Source organism: Gymnogyps californianus, chromosome Z (assembly GCF_018139145.2).
Source record: "Gymnogyps californianus isolate 813 chromosome Z, ASM1813914v2, whole genome shotgun sequence".
In the NCBI taxonomy this organism is placed as follows: domain Eukaryota; kingdom Metazoa; phylum Chordata; class Aves; order Accipitriformes; family Cathartidae; genus Gymnogyps; species Gymnogyps californianus.
In genome coordinates, this window is record NC_059500.1 from 42,053,696 (window position 1) to 42,078,789 (window position 25,094).

The 25,094-nt window shown below is 38.7% G+C and overlaps 1 protein-coding gene across 9 annotated transcripts in view; it reads left to right on the top strand.

The window, feature by feature from the left end:
• TLE1 (TLE family member 1, transcriptional corepressor) overlaps window positions 1-25,094 on the top strand; it is a 73,770-nt gene that overhangs the window by 14,920 nt on the left and 33,756 nt on the right. For 7 of the 9 annotated variants that reach the window (XM_050912696.1, XM_050912694.1, XM_050912697.1 and 4 more), the window contains exons 5-6: window positions 6,895-6,957; window positions 7,880-7,954. The exons of 1 other annotated variant lie outside the window; for it this stretch is intronic. In XM_050912696.1, coding sequence (XP_050768653.1) covers window positions 6,895-6,957; window positions 7,880-7,954 — 138 coding nt within the window. Of the gene's footprint in view, window positions 1-6,894; window positions 6,958-7,879; window positions 7,985-25,094 lie in introns of all 9 variants that reach the window. One more of the 9 variants, XM_050912691.1, reaches the window with a different exon arrangement.

Consider the following 25,094-nt stretch of genomic DNA (forward strand, 5'->3'; position numbering starts at 1 on the left):
TCTATTATTATAGAAAGCATTGAAATTAGACATCTGAAATATATCCAGTCATTTCACTTTACAGTTGAATGAAGTCCAAACCTGTAGTAGATGTTTGGCAAGTGTAGCTGTTGACTTGTGCATCATATGTAGCTTATGTTTAAATTAACATGAGCTTTCTGTAATTTAAATGGACATCTAAGAGGATTCAGATAAATGTAGTTTAGGTACTGAATTAAAAAAAAATTCACTTTGGAAACTGTCTAGCATTCTGTGGCTTTATCATTCTGAGTTTTTATTCTGTTAATGTTTCTGTTACTTCTTCCTCTCCCTACTCCCACTTGCAATATGGTGGTGTTTTGGTTTTTTTCACAGCTAAAGATTTTTCATGCCAGTCTTCTGGGGTTTTAATATCATCATCTTGTGGGTGGCTGACCTTGCAATTAAAATGAGTAGTACCAATGTAGGGCAGAGGGAAAGCTGTATTTGTTAATGATATGTCATGTTAAACTGACAGTTTATGCCCAAAATACAGAGATTGTTCCTGCCGCTGAAATGAACGCTACCCATTGCCGCTTGTCAGATTGAATTTCAAGTATCTGTTGAGAATAAACCTTCCCACCCCCTCCTATTGGTGGGAATATTAGTAATGACAGTGTTTATAATTTAAAATAGAGTTTGAAGGCCAGCTTCCACAGTTTGTCGCAGGGTGGTTAATACGGCGGTAAAGGGGAGATGAATGTGGCTACTTGTGAGAGTCTATTACTCAGGAGGCCTGTAAATTTGATTGGCTGCTGCAGTTCTAGCAGAATCATTCGATTTGAGAGCAATAGAAAGATAAGATATCCAATTACCCAAATGATTTGCAGGGTTAGCCAACGTTGTCATGGAGATGTGAGTTGGAACAAATTAAATTTTAAGCAATAAAATAATCTTAAAGCACATCTGGGAACAAGAAAATTTGGCAGTGGCACTTACCTGAATTGAATCTTAGCTTGACACGCTGTTGTTTGACATTGATATACTATGGGGGCCTAAACTTTTAAATGGTATGTTGCCTTTATTTTTTTTTTCCTTTTGCAGCCATTGCCAAAACAGATTGTAGTGTATTATTTTAAATAAAAGGGCATTAATAATATATGCATATCTCAGTGCTCAACGTGGATTCAATAACTCATGAACAGCAAAGTTCATAGAATGCTGGCCTTAATAATTTGAGGCTTCTGAGTATTTAAGTTTTGAGATTTAATTATACCTCCAACATGCCCTCACCCCCTGAATTCTTAGCAACAAATTTTTGGAAGTGGTTGAGTCTTTCTGTAGCAAAGTTCTAACAAAGCATGCAGAGAGCTAAGCCCAGTGAAATGTTTCTTTTTTGTAATTGCTGTGTGAATATGTTTGCTTTTTGTTGTCTTCGAATATCTCAGACACAAAAAGGATAAAGGCTACATTGTTTAACTGCATTGCTTGTTTCAATGATTCTTCTGGAAAAATGAAAATACTAAATGGGTACTAAACTTCAGCTCAAGACTAAAGTATACATGTGCAGTTTCTTACCCAAGGACTTTTGAAATGTAGTATTTAACTGATTTCTGGCTTGCAACAGGGATTAAAAAAATGGTCAAGCATGTCCCGTAAAGAGGGCTTTTATCCAAGTCTGTTAGACAGATGGAGATGAAAATTGGTCTGAGGTCAAGCCATTTGCAGCATTCTCGTAGCCTCGATTTTCTTCTCATCCGCACCACAAATAATCTGAAATGATTCAGTAATGACCAAAAGTGCAACATTGACCTTTACTCCCTAGTGGATTACTGTGTTACATGCTGTAAATGGCAGGAAGTCCATTTTGTTCCTCCAGACTGAGTTCAGTGTTGTACTTGGCTTTCTACGTGTTGAAAGTGTAAGTGGAGGCAGAGTACTTAAGAATTACTTTCTAAAGCTTTTGTGAATGTGATTTAACAGTATATTCTTTTCTGTGCATTAAAGGCTGATTCTCTGGTTCTTTTGCTTTAAAGGAATGGATTAGGACTTGCTTTTTTTGATATCACCAGAACTTTGGGTTTTCTTGCTTTGCTTTTAATCACGTTGTTCCTAGACTGTATTCTCCCCAATCTAATGACAAATGTGATTCTCAAAACTAGGTTGAAATAACTAAAGTAAATAAAAATGTAATAAATGAGAATATGTAAGACCATCCTTAAGTGGTGATAGAGTGCTTTCAAATACTAATCTAACTCTGTGGTATAGGAAGTGCAGTTTGCAAGAAAGAATAAGAAGCATAACAATGGACATTTTTAGCTAGGCATCGTATTGTAAAGGTAGGTCTGGACAGCTTTGAGGAGTCTCAGCACTAATAATAGAGCAGTTGTCACAATACAACTGATGGTTAAAAATAACGTGTTATAAGATTTAATTTTTGCTTTAGATCACCATGGATGCTATAGCTAAACTCACTACTGGGACATATGTGGTAGACACTGATTGGAGCAAAACCAAATTTATTATTGTTGAAACCTCTGAAGCTGAAAGGTGATTAACTAATTCTCCTCAGAGGAAGGTTGCATTCTTGACTCAGAAATGAGAGTGGTGGCTCCCGTAGGCAAGGGCTTCCAGCATTAGTGATAAAATACACGTGGGTGTTAGGTGTGGTGAGAAATACGGTTAGAGTTTGGATAATTGTATTATACTTCCTTCTTTTCATTCCAGTGCAAAAATCTGTAGTTGATTAAGAAATCATGTTGATTTAAGTATGATATCTTACATGGTGCTTTGGAAAGTACAGGCTGTCAAAATGCAAAATGATCTGGAATAGACTACTGCAGAAGAAAGCACTTCAATACTTTTTTTAACAATGCAGAAGGAAAAAAAATTACAATTGTACATACAAGCTCTTTCTTAACTGCTTAGTAAAATGACTTAATTTAAATGAATATTATATTTAGTAACTAGTCTGGCTGCTTTGTTCTTTGTCATTATGTTAAGAATTCACTTTAGCAAGAGACAAACTTAAGTACAAACACTTGAGTATGGCAATGGTTAGGTCAAAACATTTAAGTCCTTAATTAGATGGAACGGAGGCAAAAAAATTATGAGTGAAGAAAAAAAATCCATTGGCTCAACTTAATTTTACAAAATACAGCTGAATTCCTTCATGTTAATTTTTAATGATACTTCAGAAAGGAGGGTAGCACTTCAGTTAGGGGTCTGACAAGCTTGTCATTTGCAAATAAATCAAAAGACAGTCATTACTACAGCAAGAACCAGTGAATGATGTAGTTTTGTCATTCTTTGATGGGCCCCACACTCAAGTCCTCTATTAAAAATGAATGTATTCAAGAGGCTCTGCATTAAGAACACAAACAATTAAAGGCACTTCACATGCTTTGCTAAGAGCTGCTATAGAGCTAGGAGGGCTTTCATGAGAGATGCAGGCTTCTACAGTCTGCTTTACCAAGGAGCCAAAGAACATGGGCAATTAGTCATGTTTGTCTATGCTTGAGCAGCTTTCTGCGAAATTGTCTTTGTTTACTCATTCTTCTGATTGCCCTACGTGTCTCAAGATCAGCAGTTACATAATAGCTATGTTATATTGGGAGGCCTCTAGAAGTAACTGCTAAATACCTTTCTTTTAAAACTTTCAAATGCATGAGCCCCAAATCTGGAATATATAGCTTACTCTAATGGCACCATTTACTGATGTCTGGTCTTGATTAACAAAGCTCTCCTAGACTCCTTCAGAAAAGGTTTTTGCTTTCAAGAATGAATATATATATACACACACGTGCACTTATATACTCAAAGATATTTCACCTTGAAAGGTGAATGTACATTGCCTTTTGAACAGCTAGATTTATATTTAAAGTAATGAAAGTTCCTTTTTCTCAATTCTGAAAACAACCTCTTGCAACTCCTGATGGGCAAGATCAGGTGAATTGTGCATTAAAACCTAACTTTCACAACTCATTAGAGAACAAAAATATTTTTTAACATGTTTGTGAATAAGAATAGTTTTTACTAAACATTTGAGGGAAGCAAACAGGAGATGTATGAAATCTCATAGTGGATAAATAAGTACTTTATTTAATTGTGTGTGGGAAATAGCACTAGCAGGCAAACTGCCTTTTAAATGTAAGCAGACTTTTGTTATGAAGTATAGTCTTTTCAGTTTCCTTTCAGTGTAAATGTCCCTTAACTGGCACTTGTAACAGCAGCAAGAAATCTCAAAATAAACTTATTTATGGCATGTGCATTGAAGTTTACCTAGCACTGTGGATGAATATTATGATTATCAACAATGCCCTGCTTTGGTAAAGACAAACTCAGAAGGATACATTTTTTCACTTCTGATATTAAATCAGGTATGATAGTTCTGAGACAATAACTTTAAAGTAAGATTGACTGGGAAAGGGGAAAGTTGATTATGCCCCCCCCTTTTTTTTTTTTTAGAAAAAATAATTTTTTTAAAAAAATCTAATTGACCTGTGCTGGCCCTGGTAATTATCACACAATGTTGCGTTCTCTTGTCTTACTGTGTGCCGTCCTGTATGCTGTGTTATTACAGTGAAGCTCAGATTTTGGACCTGTGCAGGAAAACCCAATAACGTGGACAACTTGCACGTTTTATAGACTCTACTAAAAGATTTTTTTTCCCTCTTACTGCTACAATAAGAATACTTATCTCAGTATTACAGAATAGGGAGACTTGTGTAGGCCATTCAGGCCAAAGAACTTTTCAGTAGAAACCAAATTAGTTTCTTATTTTACTTTTTTCTTTCCCCTCTTATCATCTGCTATGATTCATCCTGGCTTCTGTCCTGAAAACAAAGGTAATCCCATTGGTCTAGGGCAATTAACTTCTTGAACTCTAAACATCTTAGCTAAACATCAGCCAACCAGATTGCTATGTAACAGACTTTCTTTCCATAGCTGACGTACCTTGCTTTCTGGAGACACATACCAAGTATGTGGAAAAATGCCCTTTAGTACATAGATTCTCACAATTGTGTGGGTGGTTTTTTTTCCCTTGTTAACAGACACTGAAAGTACCAACAGTTTTGGTAATAGTTAAGTCTGATAACTCATAATAGTTAAGCTGGTAACTTCGTTGTATTGCCTTTGCTGGTATGTATGTCGTACCAGCACTGAAGGCCACATGCATAATGATGGATATTTTATGGTCGTGGCCCAAACAAAACAGAAACAGACTGCTGTGGTACTGTGTGAAATGGTAGCTGTTTCTATTGAGAATAGAGATCTGTTCCCCTTGTTGCGGGGGGAGAAAGGTTTGCTGTAAAGCAACTATCACTTCATTGCCCTTATTTAAGGGGAACCTTTTTGTCCTAGGAAGAAACCATTGCAGAACTGCTTTGGAGACTTGTCTCCGCAGAACTTTAGAGTGGATGTGTCAAATGCTAGACTTTGGTCAGGTGGAGTACTTCAGCTTAAATCAGAGACACATGGTGTTTTACAAGTCTCAAAGCTATCAAGTATTTTACCTGTGTATGTCAGAGGTGGGGAAAGAGGTGTTGAAGCTTGCCAGTTGTATTTAGATTCCAAATCACCTGTCTGCTGAGACATAAAAGCAGATGGTGGCTTTTGTATCCTCATTACTGCTTGACTGATGTATAAGGATCAGCACATTGCAGTGTCTTCCTAAAAAAACTCAGGATGATGGGAAGGCTCAGGGAAAGGCTCGGCAGATGAGTTAGCAATGTTTTCATCTGATTTCTTTGAAAGAGTTTATCTTTGCTCAGGTTTATGCGTGTCATTTCATGGAAGGCCTAATGATTCTCAGCAGGGATCTCTTGTTTCCTGTGTCTTAAAACAAAACAAAAAACCCAAGAAATATCTATATGGATTAATGATATGACAGACTAACAAGAGCTGTTCAGAGTATCTTGTATGTAGGCTGTGTTCACATCTGGATGCTAATTTTGGTTTGGTGCAACTGTGCTACATACAGTGACTGCAGGAGATGTTTTTAAGGAAAACTGTAAGAGTTGTGCAGGTACCTTGAGGGTTAATTATAATGGTGGTTCTGAATGGCAGGCAGATGTATAGGTCTCAAAAGCTGTAAGCACAGGTAAGACTGAGTAATGAGAGAAAAAGATCCCTCCAGCCCCCCAGAAATCCTGTCTTCAAGTTGACATGCCAAAAGTGGGAGGTATAAAAATGGGAGATACATAAAGCTGTCAAAGTGGGACTCAAACACTTCGTCCTTCTGTCTTCTCTGCTGCTTTCAGTGAAGGATTGTTCTGTTCTCTGCTAGTTCTTAGCCTTATTGTTCTCTTGTTACTCATGGTTTCACTAAATTGCTGTTATTGACTATCACGTTTTCTGATCTGATTCTTTTTCTTGTCCGCATTATTTTAATTCTCTCTCAATATGGATGTTTTAGGAGTCTGCACCTTTTGTCTCCATTCTGCCTCTCTTCTGTTTTGGTATTTCTTTTGTACTCCTGATGGTGTGTTTCTGTCAGCAAAACTAATTTTACCTTCTAATAGGCAGATAAAATTGATCATGAAAGAAACATTTTTCTTCCATGCCTGTCACCTTCATGTTATGCTGCTTGATAATTTGAGTAATAATAAATCTACCTTTTAAAAGGCTTTATCTTGGACTTAATGGATTTCAAAAATGCTTTACTTGTTAATGAGCTATGTACAAGGACCAGATTTGTGCCTCAATGTGTATACAGATTAGGTGCTTTAGACATGGCAGATGTCCTAGAGTAGCTAACTAAATCTCTATTCTCGTCTGGGCTTATATATTAACTACTTATATTTGCAGTAGTATGAAGATGTGGATTTTTTGTTACTTTCTTCGCTGTGTGAACTTAATATAATCTTGTACTCTAGTTAATATATGGCAACAAACCTAAAACACAGTTTTAATCAAAATACTTTTCCTCTATAGACAGAAATCGCCAAGAGGTTGAATACAATTTGTGCACAAGTCATCCCATTTTTGTCTCAGGAAGTAAGTAAAACTGTTCAGCTGTTAAAGTGCAATTATGTTGCTTTTCTGTTTGCAAATTAGCTAGTTTTAAGATGTTAATTTTATCACAATACACAAGTGTAAGGAACATCTGTTACAGCTGAAGTGTGCAAACCCCCTGCTAATTTGGTCTAACAAATCTGAGTTCAAACTAGTGACAATGGCTCAGCCTCATTCATTGCCTGAGGAGAGTGGGAGTCTAAAATATTACCAATGCAACAAAATGCTTTCATTTCTAATCATGGGGATTGCTTATTTGATACTCAGTTGTCAAATGTGAATCTAGTGAAATAAGCATGCTTATCTTGTCTACGTAATTTGTATCAAATTTTAGTGTAAAAGGTGAGTAGTTAGCTCAGATGCAAAACACTGTTTAATGTTACAAACCTGCATCTGGTCTGAATGACTGCGATTGTAGCATATTGTGGGCAGCTGCTGCTACATTTTGAAGCCTGTGATTTTGGATATGCCTTTCAAACTCTACAGTTTACAGAGGGTATTTGTTGTTCTTGTTGGGTTCAGTGAAGCACTTTTCCCTGTTTGAAATTTCAGTAGGTTTTGCTGTGTGGGCATAGAGTATATAAATGTCAGCTTCACACTACTGTCAATTTTAACATTATCGTCCTGTCAAGTCAATTAGAAACTGATTATTCATTTGCCAGAAAATTAATATTGAAATAGCATGGGGGAAGAGGTGAGCTGGCTGCCTTCAGGGCTCTTGTTTGCATTTGAACAAGTGAGAAATAGGGCACTGTTACCTTTTACCTGCATAAGATGTCTTGCAATAGGTAGCCTGGGCTTCTGCACACAAACCGGTTATTCAGATGTTTGTGATCCTGGTTTCATTTGGTGTGGTCAATACCTTAACACAAATTCCTCCCCATACCCCTTCTTCTTTTAATAGCATCAGCAGCAAGTGGCCCAAGCTGTAGAACGTGCCAAACAAGTGACCATGGCTGAACTGAATGCCATCATCGGGGTACGTGGCCTTCCAGGTCTACCTCCTACAGTGTGTATAACTTGCTTTCATATCTTACTGCTTTGCTATTTTAAAAATAAGCTTAATGTTTTGATATCTAACACTGTTTTGATGCCCAGTGTTGCTGAAGTGTTTGCCTTGCTTCACATAGATTTTAGCAGGGATAAAGTTAATAGTTTACTTTGTCAGAATATCATTTTGTGTAGCAATGCTGTGTGTAACAAAACTTTTGCTGCAAGAAATATGATTAGGAGAGTTGCTTGTTTATTTGTAGATATTGTATGTCAGTTGATCTAGTTGCCTTTGCCTCCTGCTTTTTGTGACACTTGAATTCTTGGAGCCTGCACAACTATTCATTCTTCTTTCTTTCCCTTTCTTGTGTATCTTTCATGAATTTTAAATTAGCAAGCTACTGAAAAGAAACTTCACTTGCTTTTGAAGTAGTAGTAATTGTCTGACACAGTGTTCTAATAGCCTTTCACCAAGTATGTGCTTCTAAATATGCTGAAATAAGTTAATACTACTTGCTTGTGACTGGTTGTCAATCACAAGTCATTTGCTTTGTATTAATGAACTTTCTGAACCATACATTCCTTCCACTGCATGAGTTCATTTCCCCCGCCACTAAATCTAGAATATTTCTCATGTTTTCTGCCCTTCCAGAGTAAGTGAAAGAAGTAGCCGAAACAAGAACCCGTCCTTTCTGATTTTATTCATATGTGAGCGCCTTGAGCGGATTCAAATTACTCATTTATCAATTTATGTTAATTGCTTGTGAGAAGATGCCCTGCTGGTCTTTATAGTTCCCTCAGACACTTTGTAATGATAATTAGACATGCTGCTGTACGGATTAACAGTGCCATAGTCCAATGACGTCTACAGACAATGGAACCAGTTAATCCATCTGTGCTTAAAATTACATCCCAACTGGAGATGGAAAAAAAAAAATAGGAGTGAGGGAGGATTAAAAGAATGAGCCTCAGCTTGAAAACTCTCCTTTCATCAGTTTCTCAATTGCAGATCTGCAGTTGGTTTGCCTGTGGTAAGCTATTGGCAGTCAATTAGGTGAAATAAACTGGGAGGGTGACCTTCATTTCCTTTTAATAGCTTTTCCTCCCTGAAATGGGGAGCTTCAGTGGATTTTCAGCTTAAATTTTATTCAAGCTGCTTTATTACACTTGACAGATTAGCTTTGCATAAACATACCCCCCTTCAAATCTGCGCTGTTTTTTCCCTTCGTATCAAATTTTGACTGTTACTTAGTTGATTTGCTAATCACATCTTAGAAACCCACACAATTACATCTGTATTTGTCACAATCTCCTCTATGCTTTGCTTGTGTAATGAATTACTTTATGAATACCTGATTTGATCTTTGAAATACAGCACATGTATGTTTGTGGTATTTGATTAGCAAAGATTAGAGAACTGTACTTTCTTGCATTTTTTAAAATTTATTACTTCAGGATGAAAATGGAATGGAAAACACTTTTTAATGAACTAGTTTTAAAAAATATTTTATGCAGTAAATGGAAATTTGTATTAAAATATATTTAAAAACATTCTTGCTGGACTTAGGGTAGTGCTACTTAGCCAAACCGAATTTTGCTATCTGAAGCATGTAATGGACCTCTTCTTAAAGTCTGCACAATATAGTCTTCTAAACGCAACAGGATCTACAAGTACCACATGCAATTAAGAACTTTTTTTGGGTGGGAAGCTCTTGGGAAGCAGGAATAGAAGCCTCCATCTTTTTCATTTTTAAGTTACTTAAGATTCGCCGGAAGAGATACTTTCCTGTGTCTTCTGAAAGACTTCTGAATGATGCCATACAAATCTAAAACTGTGAATGAGGAAATGAACATGTTGGGCACAAAACTTCTTTGAGCATGTAGATGCATGCATGTATATAATGCTAAAATTAGATGTATGTCACTGATCTTTTACAGTCTTATGTGATCAATAATTATCTTCTGCTGCACAGTAAGTTTCATGCTCCGATATATGCTTGATTTTGTTTGAAAGGGACGGTGTGCATCCTGGAGAATCTGAATAGCATAAAATTGGGTTGACAATTCAGTGGACCTTTGCTCCCCCTCACTGAGCATGCAGTGTGTCAAGCCCTCTCCCCAGAGGGGAGGAGACATCAGAAGCCTGTCTGTTCCTACAAGCAGCAGCTGCACTGAGAGTGAGCACAGACCAGTTTGATAGCAGCTGTCAGTATTGTTCAGGGACCCGACTTAGTGTAAAGAACAATGGAAGGGCCATGCTGTTAAAAGTGCAGTGTCTTTCAAGATAAGAAAAGAAATAGTAATTTAACGGTTTAGACATCTATTATGAATGTGAAAGATCATGAAACTTCTTTTCAGAATGCAAATAGGCTGGAGCAATCTGTAACAGTAGAAGATGCAGCCGAGTAGCCTCTGGTGTCATACTACCAAGGATACCTACGTACAATAAATTTTGAGGATAGGAGGAAAGTTTGATCCCGCCCCCCCTGCCCCCAGCTGATGTTCACTTGTACAGTTTCTCTTGATTAGATAAAATCTGCATTTTTGTTGGGGTTTGACTTTTTTCCCCTTTCTCTCTTCCTTTCTCTCTTTACGGGCCATTGTTTCCTGACACTAGGTGATTCAAGAGTTTCCCAATTGGCTTGCCTGAGTTAGAGCAATTCCTGTTGCTGCTGGGCCATATGTGAATTCTGGAAGGAAACAAAGCCTTTAATTAGTGGGAACAACTTTTTGAAATACAGGATGATTTTGAACTATCTTTATACTTTTTATTTCCAGTTGAAAAACTGGAACCCTATTAGAGGACAGACTGTGAGGACAGAGACTTGCAGTCTCATGGGACTGAGATTTTTCAGAGAATTTACCTACAAATTCAAAAGCCAGGCTTTGGAATCAGTGTATATTAAGCATGTACAAAACAGAATGAATGGACACATTTAAAAAAAGAGTAATATAGTTGGACTCAGTGAGCTTGTAAGCAGTGCTAATCCTCTGTCTTGATTAAAAATTGTTACTTCAGCAAAGAACTGTGGATGATATTTGGTTATTAACAGTCATACCTCTGGCCTTATGCTTTTCCTGCATGTTCTTGAAGTCTTTAACTTCCAGCCATGGGGTAGCAGTGTGGCAAAACTACCTCCTTGCCAATTTTTTTAAATGGCACCATTTAATATTTGATATATTAAAGTTGAATGAAGTAGTAATTTTGCTAGATAAATAATAAACACAACAGAAACCTTTGACTTAAAAGATAAGTACACCTGTTAACTCCTTGGCTCTGCTGCAGCTGCAGGCAGTTTCCACATTTGGGATTAAGGGAGAATCCAGATCATAGTGTGAAAGAATTCGGTAGATTATCATGATTTAACTTGAAGGGTGGGTTGGTTTTTTTTGAGAGATATCATCTGGCTGGAAAATTAAAGGTACTCAAAGTTCATGCTAAGAAGTATAAGGGACAGTTAAATTGGTCTATCTAGATGTAAACAGTGCAAAATCTTCTAGATTTACTTTCAAATTAATAAACTAGGTAGTTTTATGAGTAGACTATGCAAATATCTGAGTGGGAAATATAAGCAGCAAACTAGAATCTTCTTTAGCGTTGCGTTTTAGATGCATGATTTCAGTGTACTACTGAGTAGCCAAGTATGTCTTATTTTGCCTTTTGAGGTGGGTTGCTAATGGTTCTATGAAATATGTATCTTTTGGATTGACAATACTCTTGAGACAGATTGAGTTGTAGGCCTCCAAGAGGCCTCTCCACTGTTGCATGAGGTGACTGGCTAAAGGATTAGCAAGATGTGGGATTATTTTTTCTCTCCTGGCTGTGGTTGCCAGCTATCTCTGGGATTGTAGTGTGTGAAGCTTAAGAGGATGAGGTTAACCTCTTGAGGGTTATTCTTATGAGTGTGTAGTTAATCCTTAGAAAGCCTATAAATAACTAGGCTGTATGTTTCATTATAAAATAGAAATACAGACTAGAGCAGAAATGAATGCAGAACTTAGTGCAGGGAAAGAGCTAAGCAGCTGTAGCATTAATGCAGATCATGGCTGAGGAGGATCTGAAGTATGTGCTGAGGGAGGGGAAATTGCCTGGTTATTTTAAATTAAATAAAATGAGATCTAGTGAGCACAAGATACTATGTCCTCACTTTTAACATAGACTAGCTAATCCCAAATCTAAATTACTAAACTCTGGCAAGAGGAACTCTATTGTGTGGGAATATCCTGGGTTATTCTTCATGTTTTGCTTTTTTAAAATACGTAGAAACCTTAATTACATGCTAGGATTCTGTCATGGTAGGTGCTTTTAGAATACAAAGGCTCCAGACTTGTAAACTAAGTTTAAAATAGGTAGGAAAAGAAGAAGGTATTTGTCAGCATGACAATTGGTATTCTCAAAATACCAGTCCCCAAACAATGGTTGGTTTTTTATTGTTAGTGCCACTAAGTTTTGAGGAAAAATAAGGAAGTGTTATTGATGTGTATTGGTAGTTTGTCCTACTCAAAACAGAAAACCTGGGAGAAGGTGTAAAATGTGAATGAATAGATAGTGTTAACCAAACTTGGTTTCCACTTGACACCCCACCCGCCCCGCCACTCCGTGCACTCTGGACTGATGAGGAAACGGAGGACCTTGGAGCAGCAATATAGAGGAGGGTAGTGTCTAAATGAGGCAATAATTTCCTGGAGAAGATATTTTCAGTCATTCTGAAGAGGGGAAAATTGCATCCAGAAGTCAAATGTAGTTGAGTTGCAGGCCAAACCTCCCTTGTATCGCAAGGTTTCATATGTGGGTGGATAGAAAAAGCTGCATCTTGGATCTTGTCCAAAAAGAAAAACAAAAGATCTTTAGGTGGCTCTCTATCTAGATCTAATATCTAAGCTACAAGGCAAAGGTGAGACCAAATATATGGTTACAAATTTCTGAAGCTAAACAGCTTTCAAGAAAGGAGTGAAAGGGAGATGTTTGGGGAAAAAATGTGGTTAGCTAGAGCTCAAACCTGAAGATAGGCAGCTGCAACTGCGAATGCAGAGAGAAGATAGATTCTGATGAGATGAGCATGTGAGGTACCAATAGTGAGTTGGTACCACTTGCTAGATTACTGTCTAATTGAGCAGATGTTGGGGATATGGGATGTACATGTTGACTGGTGTAGAGCTGTAAGTTGGTCTGTTTTGCAGTAGGAGAGAGGTGCAGGGGGGACTGGTAACATTAGAAAAACCTGTGTATGTGGCAATAGTAAACAGAAGACCAGAAAAGTCAATGGAGGATGTGGTTTCAGAAAGGATTAGGTAGATGGAAGCAGAGGAGATTGATATGCTAGAAGAGATGATTCCTTCTTTTTGTGAACTTGGCTCCAAATGGTTCTGCTAAACAGACTGGTTTGGAAAGAATAGTTTTTGTGGAATGGAAAGAACTAAAGTTGGGTCAAAATGCTGGAATAGTACAGTTCAAGGCAAGGATTTATAGAAAGTGTGTTCAGTGAGCTTTAATAAAGAGAATATGGAAGGGCTACCAGATAAACAAAATGGAGGTTAGGGATGGGTTTGGTTTTGAAGGTGGTTGAGGCAGAGAAGCGCCAAAAAAACCCCAAACAACCCATAAGTCATTGGCACAGAGGAAAGCATTACTTCCTCTAGAGAGTGATTCAAAGCACCTCTCTTGATTTAAGCATATGCAGGCAGAATAGCTTTCCATGTTTGAAGATAGTTTTTGTGACTGTTATCCACTTTTCCCTAAGTTATCAAGGAAGTAAAAGGAGACAAACTGAAGAGATGAGCATACCTTCTTCTCTCTTATGAATGTCTGCTTTGCATTCATACTTGAAGGGAGACAAGTGGGGGAATTGGAGTAGGTGAAGAGTCAGTAGGCTGAGATGAAAATGTGATGTGACCTTCAGTGCTTCTCTTGCAAGAAGTATGAGATATGGTGGGTTTGGAGGAGGAAGGAGTTGGATGGGAAGAATGAATTGGTTGGCCCAGACAAAAGAGAAAAGTCCCCATCAGCTGGGACTGCACATGAGGTGAAATCAAATGCAAAGAAGTTAGTTGAGTGACGATGAAGCAAAGCATGGTCATGGAGTTGTCCTGCAACATGAGTAGGAATAGAGAAAGGTGTTGGGTGTTTACATGTTGAATGATGTAGGACTCTAAGTTGGACTCCTTTGCGGTAGGAGAGAGGTGCAAAGAATGAAGCGTATAGATCTGAAAGGAAGTAAGGTCTAGTTTTGAGAAGCAAACACTGGTACACTGAGGTGAACTAACTGTCAGTGTGCTGATGGGAGTGGCGTGGACCGCACACGCAAAATATACCTGTAACTGGGTGACTGTGACAAAGATGGAGTCAGGGGGACTAGGAAAGTGCAGAGAGGTGCAGAGGGGCTGGAGGAAGATACAGGAGGAAGAGCAAGGCAAACTCAAGATAGGGGAGTACTGGAAGAGCACAGAGCAAGACTAGCATAGGCATTTAGGATAACTTTAGGAAATATTAAAGGCAGGGCAAAGACTCAACTTGTACAGCAGTTTGCAGGATTCCTGGTATCTGGTAACTGCATTATTTTTCTTTTTTCAGAGTAGTTGCTGAGCTACCAAGGTTCGTGTCTTGTATAACACTTAATTGCCTGAGAACGTCCAGTACTGTTTTTAAAGGTGCTGGCTAACTGTAGCTCTTTAAATTGAATACTTACAAGCAGTAGTATTGAGCTAGTAAAAGCAAGGATTAGCAAAAGTGGAGTGCTCAAATGCATGTTCAGAAGTGATTGTCATTTGGTAGGTGGAAGTCATTATAGAATGTATAGGAAGTTTCCAAGAATCTGGTCTGTGGCTTGGAAGAGTAAATAAAAATCAATGTAATGCTTTTCTCATGACTGTCATATTTTTCATTCTTTCATATCTGTGAAATGTTTTTGTAGTTAGTAGTAGCTGGGACAAAAGGGTGATGAGCATAGTTTAAACTACTATATTTAACTTCTGGATTTTAATTTACCAAAAAGCCTTTCTACTCCATCATTACTAACTTCATGTTCAGCAAGATTTACATTTCTGGAGATTAAAAGATCCTGGAAGGAAAATAAATACTTTTTAAGATAATCATACGTCAGTAATAAAACCCCCTAGAGTAATATTTTAAGTAATTTCCAAATTGGTGCATGCTTGAACTAGTTGTTTTTGGCTGCTGTGGCAGCAGGAACATGCTTTTTAAGTGTTGTTGGATGGTAGCGGCATGCTAACAGTAGCTAAAAAGGCAAATACGTAGATTTGAGGTTAGAAGGTGAGTAATAGCAGGAATTTATGGTTGCCCCAGAAAAAAATGTGCTGGCAGTTTCTGCAAACCAGATGCAATGTGTGCTGACAGCTTCATTCTAGAGACTTAAGGCTTGCATCTGTGTCTTCAGAGAAAGCAATATGTACTTGTCTAAAATTAAAGAAAAGCTTTGTTCTTGAACTGACTTACACTGACAGTGATCAGAAGAATGTAACTGCTTTCAGAAAACCAGCCTTTGTCTTGTCTGGACCAAGAGAATTTAAGGTCGTCTTCTGTGGTTTTTAGAGTGTGGTTTTGAATTTGTTACTTTCCTTTAGAGTCTGGGAGTCCTTTGGTGAAGACATGTTTTCCTGCACAAGGATCACTTTTTCCGTTTTTTTACTCTGACTCTACCCCTCTACTCCCTCCTGCTCTGTGGCATCTGTCCTTTATAAAGGCTTCTCTAGTTCCTCCATTGTTGCAGTCTTTTTCCTCCAATGAGACTTCAGCTTTGCTGTTTTTCCCTTGTTTCTTCAGAATTTAGCCTAAGGAAAAAAAACTTCAATGTTACTTAACCTAAGGAAAAAAAAAAAACCATTATTAGTACAAGGACTCTTAGAACTTGCTCTTCTGACTTGTTTCTATTTCCTTTTTTTGCTATAAACTGTTTGAGACAGGAACTGTTCTTAAGCCAGCCTTGTAATACGTATTTTTAGAAGAATAGCTATCAATGAAAAAGCTATATATACAAACACACAGAAGAACTTTATATTTTTATATAAAAGTATAAACAATCTATATATGTAATATATACAGAATAGTATGTATAATGTATAACATATGTAGTATATTACAATATATTAATGATATATTAAGCTATAAAAGATATCATTGTGTGTATATGGTATATAAAATGTTATATGTGTGTATACATACAAAGTTATGCTAGCAAAAGGGCTTCTTTAGTTTGTGGGCTGCTTGTTGTGTTGCCACCGTAGCTGCTGGTACAAGCGCCAGCCATGCTTCAATGGGTCTGCACTTGGTACAAGCTACTAGGTTTTAAGTTGACGTACAGTGCCTAAAAGCATGGAGGAGGGAAGAAAACCCTTCTTTTCTGTTGGCAAAAGCCCTTATGTGGATGCAGCTACACCAGTGGAGTGCTAATGCACCCTGGGGAGAAGGTGTCGCTGAACTGGAAGAATTCCATCTGCTAGCAGTATCCTGCATCCTCGCTGCAGGGCTCTGCCGGCGTGGGACGATCCGCAGAGGCCCTACAGCGTAGCTAGGCTGCTAGTGCAGATCTACTCTTGTGAAAGTGCCAGTCATGCTGGCAGTACTATATAATTATTCCCTCTGTGTCAATGGGATGTTAAAAATCTTGCCATTTAACAATTATCGCTAAACTTTTGTTAAATAGTTAATTGCTGATCACTTTAGTGGAAAAACAGCTGATGTGCTCATTCACTGGGTGTGGTGACAAATCATTTGGGTGGGGTCACCCACATCTGTCATTCCTGTTTACAAGAGTGATCTTTTTGAAGAGCCCTGAAGTGTAATATGTCTTTATCTTTCTAATTCTGGTGCCTAGGCTTGCCCACCAAAATGCCAGAAGGAAGGGCAGAGAAACCTGGCTGTTTAAAGTGAGACAGAAAGGCACAGCAAAGATGAGAGTTGCTGCTCAGCATAGTGCTAAGGAAAAGAGTGCTGCTTTCTCCCTTGCAGTCTATATGTCTGCCATCTATAATGGTGATGTGGGAACTAATCAATGGTTAATAAGCTACCCTTGGAAATTATTTTTATATTTGCTATTTGCATTATATTGGGGAGCATTGAAGAACTTTTTTGCCGTTCTGTAGGTGTAAAGCTAACTACAGTATTAAAATTTAAAAATGGGATCTTGTGATTCAACAAAAGTACTGTGTGTGTACTTGTAGGTAGGCTGGTATTGGCTATGTAATTCAAATTGATAGCAACCCAAGCCATTCTCATCTTTGAGAGACTTCATTTTCCTTGTTTAAAAAAAAAAAAACCCTCATGAAATACAGAACATGTTCTAAAATACAAGCTAAAGAATACATTTAGTATTTATATGTCTTATATAAGGCTTTAAGGAACTCTCAAAAATTTTCCTGTTGTAGTAATGAAAAATTGAATTTAGAGTTTTGCTAGGTAGATGCAGGCTTCGGTATAACTGCTTTGACCCTTGTTGGCTGTCTCAGTTGCCTTCTGTGGGCTCTTTGGAGGTGATCCACATACACCAGTGGTTTGCTGGCCCCACATTAGAATCTGTGTTCTATTCCTGTGTTGCAGTTTTTCAAGAGAAAAATTATTCCATAGAATTACACTGCCAATCAATAAATATATATTTTTGTTTCAGAGAAGTTAGCGTGGCAGCTTCATGACTGCAACTGGTTTTTATTTTCTTTCTTTAGATAGAGAAGATTTTTTAGCCTTATAGAGAAAGTATATGGGGAATTATGCTTGTAAGTGTTTATGCTAACTTTCCTTTAGCAAGATTAAAGAATGTAGTTTAATCTCAAATGCAAGGAGGAAAAAACCCAGACTCTAGAGCTGGCCAGGTTTAGTATTCTATGGAAAAACTGTGTAGCATAAATCTGTAGAAGAAACACATTTTACAGTGAAACAGGTATGCATCAGTGTAAGAGTGTAGTGAGAGCACCAGAGCATGAAGAGGTCTTTTTAATCTTCATAAGCCAGTTGGAATCAGCATTGCTTTTCCTATTTTGAGTTTTCTGAAGAACAAAGAGAAGGAAAGACTTGATTCCTAAAGGAGGATCCCATAGCAGGGGACTGAAAGTGAATTCTGAAAAGGAGGGAAATAACACAGGGAGGAAGAAATCAAGTGACCAAGGAGAAAAGGAGTTAAAGGAAAAGAGAAAAAGACTAATTGAGAACCATAAACTTCATGTTGTTTTGCAGTAGCTTCATGGAGTACTTCGGACATGCTGAGGGTCTTGTATCTCTTTTTTTTTTTTAATAGATAAGGTGGCAGAAGGGCCTAGTTTGTTAGTGTTGTTATAATCGCTGTAGCAGCAGAGCAGTGAAATACAACTTCTCAGCCTTATTTCAGTTACCTTAGAGATTAAGTTAATTTGTGAGAAAAGGACTGCTTGGGGAGTATGTGTGTGGGGGAAGCTGCCTTTATCCCAGTATAGCATTAGTTTTCTGGTTTATGTGAGACAACTTATGCAACCCCTTACTGCTTCAAAAAAGTTGATGTGCAATTAAGACTTGTTAGTGTGGTTTGTGTTGTTTGAACAAGTGGAAACAGGAATTGTGAAAAACTTCGAAGAGCCTTCTGTTCAGAAATTTAACGTTAGTTTGAAGTAGATTCCCATAGTATAAAATAATATCAAAGAACAAATTTAAGACAACCCCTTCATCTTCTTTCTGACTTCGATATTTGCTTTCTGACATCAATTCTTACACAGTAAAAAGTTTGATATTTTTGTGGGAGTGGAAAATAAATGGTAAGGCCCAAAGATGCTTTCCTATGCATCTTCTGTAATAAAGCATGAAAAAGCAACAGGATTTTTCCTATGAGATAGTTGGGTCTTTAAATAATCATGCCACTGCCACACATTTTATATGTATGAAATACATGGCTTTAGATAGCTTTTGCCAATGCTGTCCTTTTGTGGACTTAAATCTCTGTAGTACAGTGACATTTCACGTGGTTTAAAGATGGAAGAGGCTTGCTGAAGGCACTGTTTCTTTGTTCTGAAGGGACATTTTCTTCCCACACCCAAGACACTGTGACTTGTTCACATAATGGATAGTTTTCAAATAACTTCTACAAAACTACAAAAGCTCCGTTCTCGGCTCACTGGCTAGAGATGCAGTGGTGGGCACTTTCAAGTTTGTTTACTGTGGTATAGTGTAGCTTCCTATCTGTCAGAATAAAATCTGAGCATTTAGAAGAGGAGGAAGTAAGAAAACCAAATGAAGCAAAATAAACACAGATGTTTCAAAGGAATTAGGCAGAAAATTAAGCAATGATAGTAGTAGCTGACTCTCATTTTTCTAAAACATGTTTAAAAAGGGAGAAAACAGTAAGCATTAAGAATTGCAGAATCACAGAATGCCTGACATTAGAAGGGGTCCCTGGAGGTCATCTGGTCCACCTCCCCTGCTCAAGCAAGACCACCTAGAGCCAGTTGTACAGGACCATGTCCGTATGGCTTTTGAGTATCTCCAAGGATGGAGACTCCACAACCTCCCTGGGCAACCTGTGCCATTGCTGAGTCACCATCACAGTAAAAAGAAAGCTTTCTGATGTTCAGAAGGAACCTTCCATGTCTTAGTTTGTGGCCATTGCCTCTTGCCCTGTCACTGGGCCATCCAACAATGGGCCACAAAGATGATTAAGGGACTGGAGCATCTCGCATATGAGGACAGGCTGTGAGAGCTGGGACTGTTTAGCCTTTTCTAGCCCCATCACTGGATGCTCTCCAGTATGTCCATGTCTCTCTTGTCCAATTCTGGGCTTCCCAGTACACAGTATTCCAGGTGTGGCCTCAACAGTGATGAGTAGAGGGGAAGGATCACCTCCCTTGACCTGCTGGCAGTACTTTGTCGAATGCAGCCCAGGATGCCATTCACCTCCTTTGCCACAAGGGCATATTGCTGGCTGATGTTCAACTTGGTGTCTGACAGGTCCTTTTCTTTAAAGCTGCTTTCCAGCTGGGTGGCCCCAAGCATATATTGGTGCATGGGATTGTTCGTCCCGGTGCAGGACTTTGCACTTCCCCTTGCTGAACTTTATCATATTCCTGTCAGCCCATTTTTCCAGCCTGTTGAGGTCCCTGTGAATGGTAACACAGCCATCTGGTGTATCAGCTGCTCCTCCCAGTTTTGTGTCATCAGCAAAAGAAAGCAAACTCAGAGCTTAGTTTTGCAGATTGCTGCTATGGTACTGAAGATTAGGGTTCATACAGATCAGAAGGAAGTGTCTTTCAGGGACTGCTAATACACTTTGTGATTAGTTAGTCCAATGGTGATATTATCAAGGAAAAAGAAACATCCAAAAGCAATGAAGAGGAAACACAGCTTCTGCTGCTGAAGGAAAGTTAGAAAATGGAGTAGTAAGCAATCCATATTGGGTAGGTCATATATCAGTCTTTTCACCTATCATAGAATGGTTTGGATTGGAAGAGACCTTCAAAGATCAAGTCCAACCCCCCTGCCATGGGTAGGGACATCTTTCACTAGATCAGGTTGCACAAAGCCCTGTCCAACCTGACCTTGAACACTTCCAACGATGGGGCATCCACAACTTCTCTGGACAACCTGTCCAGTGTCTCACTGCCCGCATTGTAAAAAATTTCTTCATTATGTCCAATCTAAACTTACACTCTTTTCAGTTTAAAACCATTGCCCCTTTTCCTGTCACTACAGGCCCTGGTAAGAAGTGTCTCTTTATCTTTCTTATAGGCCCACTTTATATAATGAAAGGCTGCAGTAAGGTGTCTCTGGAGCTTTCTCTTCTCCAGGCTGAACAACTCTCTCAGCCTTTCTTCATAGGAGAGATGTCCCAGCCCTCTCTGATCGTTTTTGTGGCCCTCTTCTGGACCTGCTCCAACAGGTCTGTGTCTTTCTTGCACTGTGAACCCCTGAACTGGATGCAGTACTCCAGGTGGGGGGTCTTGTGACAGCAGAGTAGAGGGGGAGAATCACCTCCCTCTGCCTGCTGGCCACCATTGTTTTGATGCAGCCCAGGATACGGTTGGCTTTCTGGGTTGCAAGTGCACACTGCTGGTGCATGTCCAATTTTTATCCACTAGTATTCTCAAGTCCTTCTCTGCAGAGCTGCTCTCAATCCATTCATCCTCCAGTCTGCCCTGATACTGGGGATTGCCTGGACCCAGGTGCAGGACCTCGCACTTGGCCTTGTTGAACCTCATGAGGTTCACATGGGCCCACTCCTCAGGCCTGTCAAAGTCCCTCTGGATGGCATCCCTTCCCTCAAGTGACTCACCTGCGCGACTCAGCTTGCTGTCGTCTGCAAATTTGCTGAGGGTGCACTCAATCCCATTAGCTATGTCATTGATGAAGATGTTGAATAGTGTTGGTCCCATTATGGACCCTTGAGGGACACCACTAGTTACTGGTTTCCACAGGGACATTGAGCCATTGTTTCTTTGGATTGAGTCTCATTGACTCTTTGGATGCGGTCATCCAGCCAGTTCTTCAACCATCTAACAATCCATCCGTCAACACCATATCTCTCCAATTGAGTGGCAAGAATGTTGTGAGGGACTGTATCAAAGGCCTTCCAGAAGTCTAGGTAGATGATATCTGTAGCTCTTCCGTTGTCCACTGATACAGTCACTCCATTGTAGAAGAACGTGGATATATTCTTAAGGGAGGTTGTTTGTCATCCTGCAATATGTTCTTCCTGTAGCTGAAATACTCTTGAAAGTACCTACAGAAACTTAAATGCAAGTATTAATTAATGGCTTAAACTGTCTAATGAGTTTACTCCTGCTAGATTTGACTGTTGGTAGTGTGGGTGGTGTGTGCAGGGTTTTGGGGTTTTTTAGAATCAGGGAGAAGACTGGATCTGACAGGAGCATAATCTTGAGTTGCTTCCTTTTTTGGAAGGTTACATTTGCAATGTTGGTTTTAAGAATATTTCTAAACAGTAAGGGTGAAGGTTATCGCTTGGTTGGCTAGCTGTATGTGCTCAGATAGTGGCCCTCATGTTCATTGGCCATAGACATTTGATGCAGGCTCTCACTTCCTTCTGCTGCTTAAGCAAGCAAATAAAAACCATGAAGACTTCCCTTTGGGAAGGGAGAGAATATAGCAATGAAATTGAGTGCAGTAATACATGTTTTTCTCTCATGTCTTCCTGCCTGCTTGAGTTTAACAAAATCAGTTTTACAGCAGTTGACATGAAATAGTGCCCTTTACTGGTGAATTGAATTGTTAAAAGTATGCCCAATAGTGACTTTTGTGCTTGCCAGATATCTTTTCAGAACACCTCTATGGAGCTTGGGGGAATATGTTAATAGTATTACTGGTGCTAGTGCTGATAAGGTTTTTGAAAACTTTTTCTCCTCTCAAGTGTTTATTTAGAAGGGTACAAGAGAAGACAGCTATTATAGTTTGGGACCAGATATAACCTTTTTTCCACTGTTCATGTACAATCATATCTGAATTTTTAATTCAGTGCTTTTCAACAGGTACTGAATGGTACGTCACACATTTGTTTAAGAACAGAAGAATGAGCTGTCTAATGGTGGGAATTCAAAACTAGATTTTTAAGTAAGCCATAGGTGTTTGTGACCTCAACAGAACCTACTTTAAGGTGGAAAGTGGGATTGTAGGAGCTCATGCTCTATCTTGATAAGCAAGGAGCCTAAAGGAGATGTGTCATTGTTTATGTATAGGAAATATGTTTCACAAAGACTTACTAACTCTGTCTCTGGAAGTCTCTGGCAGAGACTGAAAGTTAATTCTAAATTTTAAGTCCTAGTTAAAGAGCTCTTTATAGCTGGAAGTTGCCTAGGAGGTTGGAGGTGAAAAACTGTACTGCCTCTAAAATTGTTAGGAGGTGCTTGCTCAGAGAAACAAGTGCTGTGTTTTTCATATGTTAATTTTTGGGTCTTTGCGGTCTGGTTAGGGGGATACTGGGGAAAAAAAATCGAGGCAATAAAACCTACATCTAGACAGTACAGTAAGCTGAATTTGCCATGCCTTTTCTCCCTTTGCAAATATGAAGAACTTCTGTTTTTGCAATAAAATGGTGGGTGAACTACTGATGCTTTTAAAATCACTGCTATGGCTAATTATCTCAGTGCAGTCACTTATGTATGCATCATTGCACTCTTCTCTACCTTCCCACTTCCTGCTGAAAGTGGACACAGCCCTTGCTCTGCAAGTAATGATGATAATTGGTAGTAAGACAGACCTGTTACTCATCCTTTTTTGAGCACATTTCTTATGGCAGGTGTCTAGTTTTTAATTAACTGCTAATGAACATGCCTAGTAGACCATGATACTGCTGCCAACTTATTCCGTTTTATATCTCACTGCTGCTAAGCTCTTAAAAGGTGACAGAGCAGGCATTAGTGTCTTTGAAGTGATGGGAAAATGATTATATGCATAACATAATTGTTTCTAGGATCTACTATGGCAAATGTCTAGTTACTAAATACATCTGGTGAGCGCTGCTGTTATCCATCTTCCTGCTCTTTAGTTTCTTCTTTAGTGTGCAGCACATTCCATTTTCCCCTTCTAGAAAGAGAATACAACATACTTTTAACAATTCAAGTTTTTTAAATAAAAAGAGCATGAACTTCTGGAAAGGATCATCTTTATGTGTTAGGGAGAACTTTAAACCTATTATGAATAGGTAATACATAAACAATAAATCAATGTACTTCAGTCTTAAACAGCAGTGAGCCTCAGATAATAAACATTAAATCACAGTATACCTTTGTTGGCTTGAAAGACCATGATCAGGTTTTCAGTCTTAAGTCGGTTTAACATAGTTGGATATTTAAGCATCTGTGTGTACCATTTTCCTCTGCTACCCTCAGTAACCATTTTGCAAAGCTGCGAAGATGTTATGCAGAGTGATGCATTTCCACTTACAGCTCTCATATTTCGTTCTACACCTTAGGCCAGGCATTGCTCCCCAACGTTCGTATGCAGTCCTGTCAGAGAAACAGGACATAGCCCTTCTCGTCACGTGCTTCCAGCTTCAAAACTTTTTATTGGGGATTAATCTGTTCCTCATTTCTGGGACTTTCGAAATACCCTGTGTGTAGGCTACAAAGCAGAGCCAGGGAAATTGTAGGTAACGTCTCCCTAACAGTTCGATTTCTAAAGACCTTAAGCTATGCTTCATGAAATCATGCAGGTTAACTTGTTTGCTAATTAAACCAAACAAGAGAGGCATGAATAAAGGGACTCTTTACAGACTTCCTGAAGGGATAGGAACAAGAATGGAAACAATTTAACTTCATTTTCCTGTTTTGACCTTCCCATGCCCACACTGCAAAAAAAGCTAATTTGAGCTCACTGTTGGAGAAGAGAGGAGGTTTTTCTCCACAAAACCAATTTGGAAGGGATAAATCACTTTTTGTTCTTAGCCAATTGCACATGACAACTAGGTAATCCAATGTGATAGTGCAGCTGGGGACAAGTAAGACCAATGCCATGAATACAGTACAGTACTGCTGATGCATGTTGTTTTATGGCTAGAGTGCAGATGACTGACCTGGCTTAAGTGGTCAACAAGGAAGGGAATGACTAAGATACCATCTCTCTGAGAGAGCCTGCCAAAACATCAGGTTATCTCCTGATCTGAGGAAACATGCTGGAAACTACTGAAGTCTTGATAAAGTCTGTGAGAAGAGAGGTGTTCTCTCATTCTTTAGAGGCTGGATCAAAACCCCAAAAAACCCCAAACCCCTGTGGTCCTGTCAGACTTTACAGTGCTCTTTACTGATACTTCTTCAGTTAAATGAAGTTTCACTAGCAATAACTGCTTGATTTTGTAGAAGGTGTCTACTGCTTTAACTACTTCAGATAAAAATAATTCTTAGTACTTCATTCAAAATGTTACTTTTTGGGTTGTTGTAAACACATTAAAATAGAAGAATAACAACTACCTCTCTCTTACCTTGCTTTTTAAACATACTGAAAAGTTGTCAAGGATAGCGATCAGATGTACGTATTACAGTGAAGACTAGTGAGGCTTTTTATGCAGCACGTGAAAAGAAATTCCTGATACATGGTGTGAGAAAGATTTGGTAAACTTGTGGCTTTATAGAATTGACTAAAGAGATTGTGGTAAATTTAAGATTTGTCTGGTATATCAAAAGTAAGTAAATGATGGCTGCATTGCAGTTGG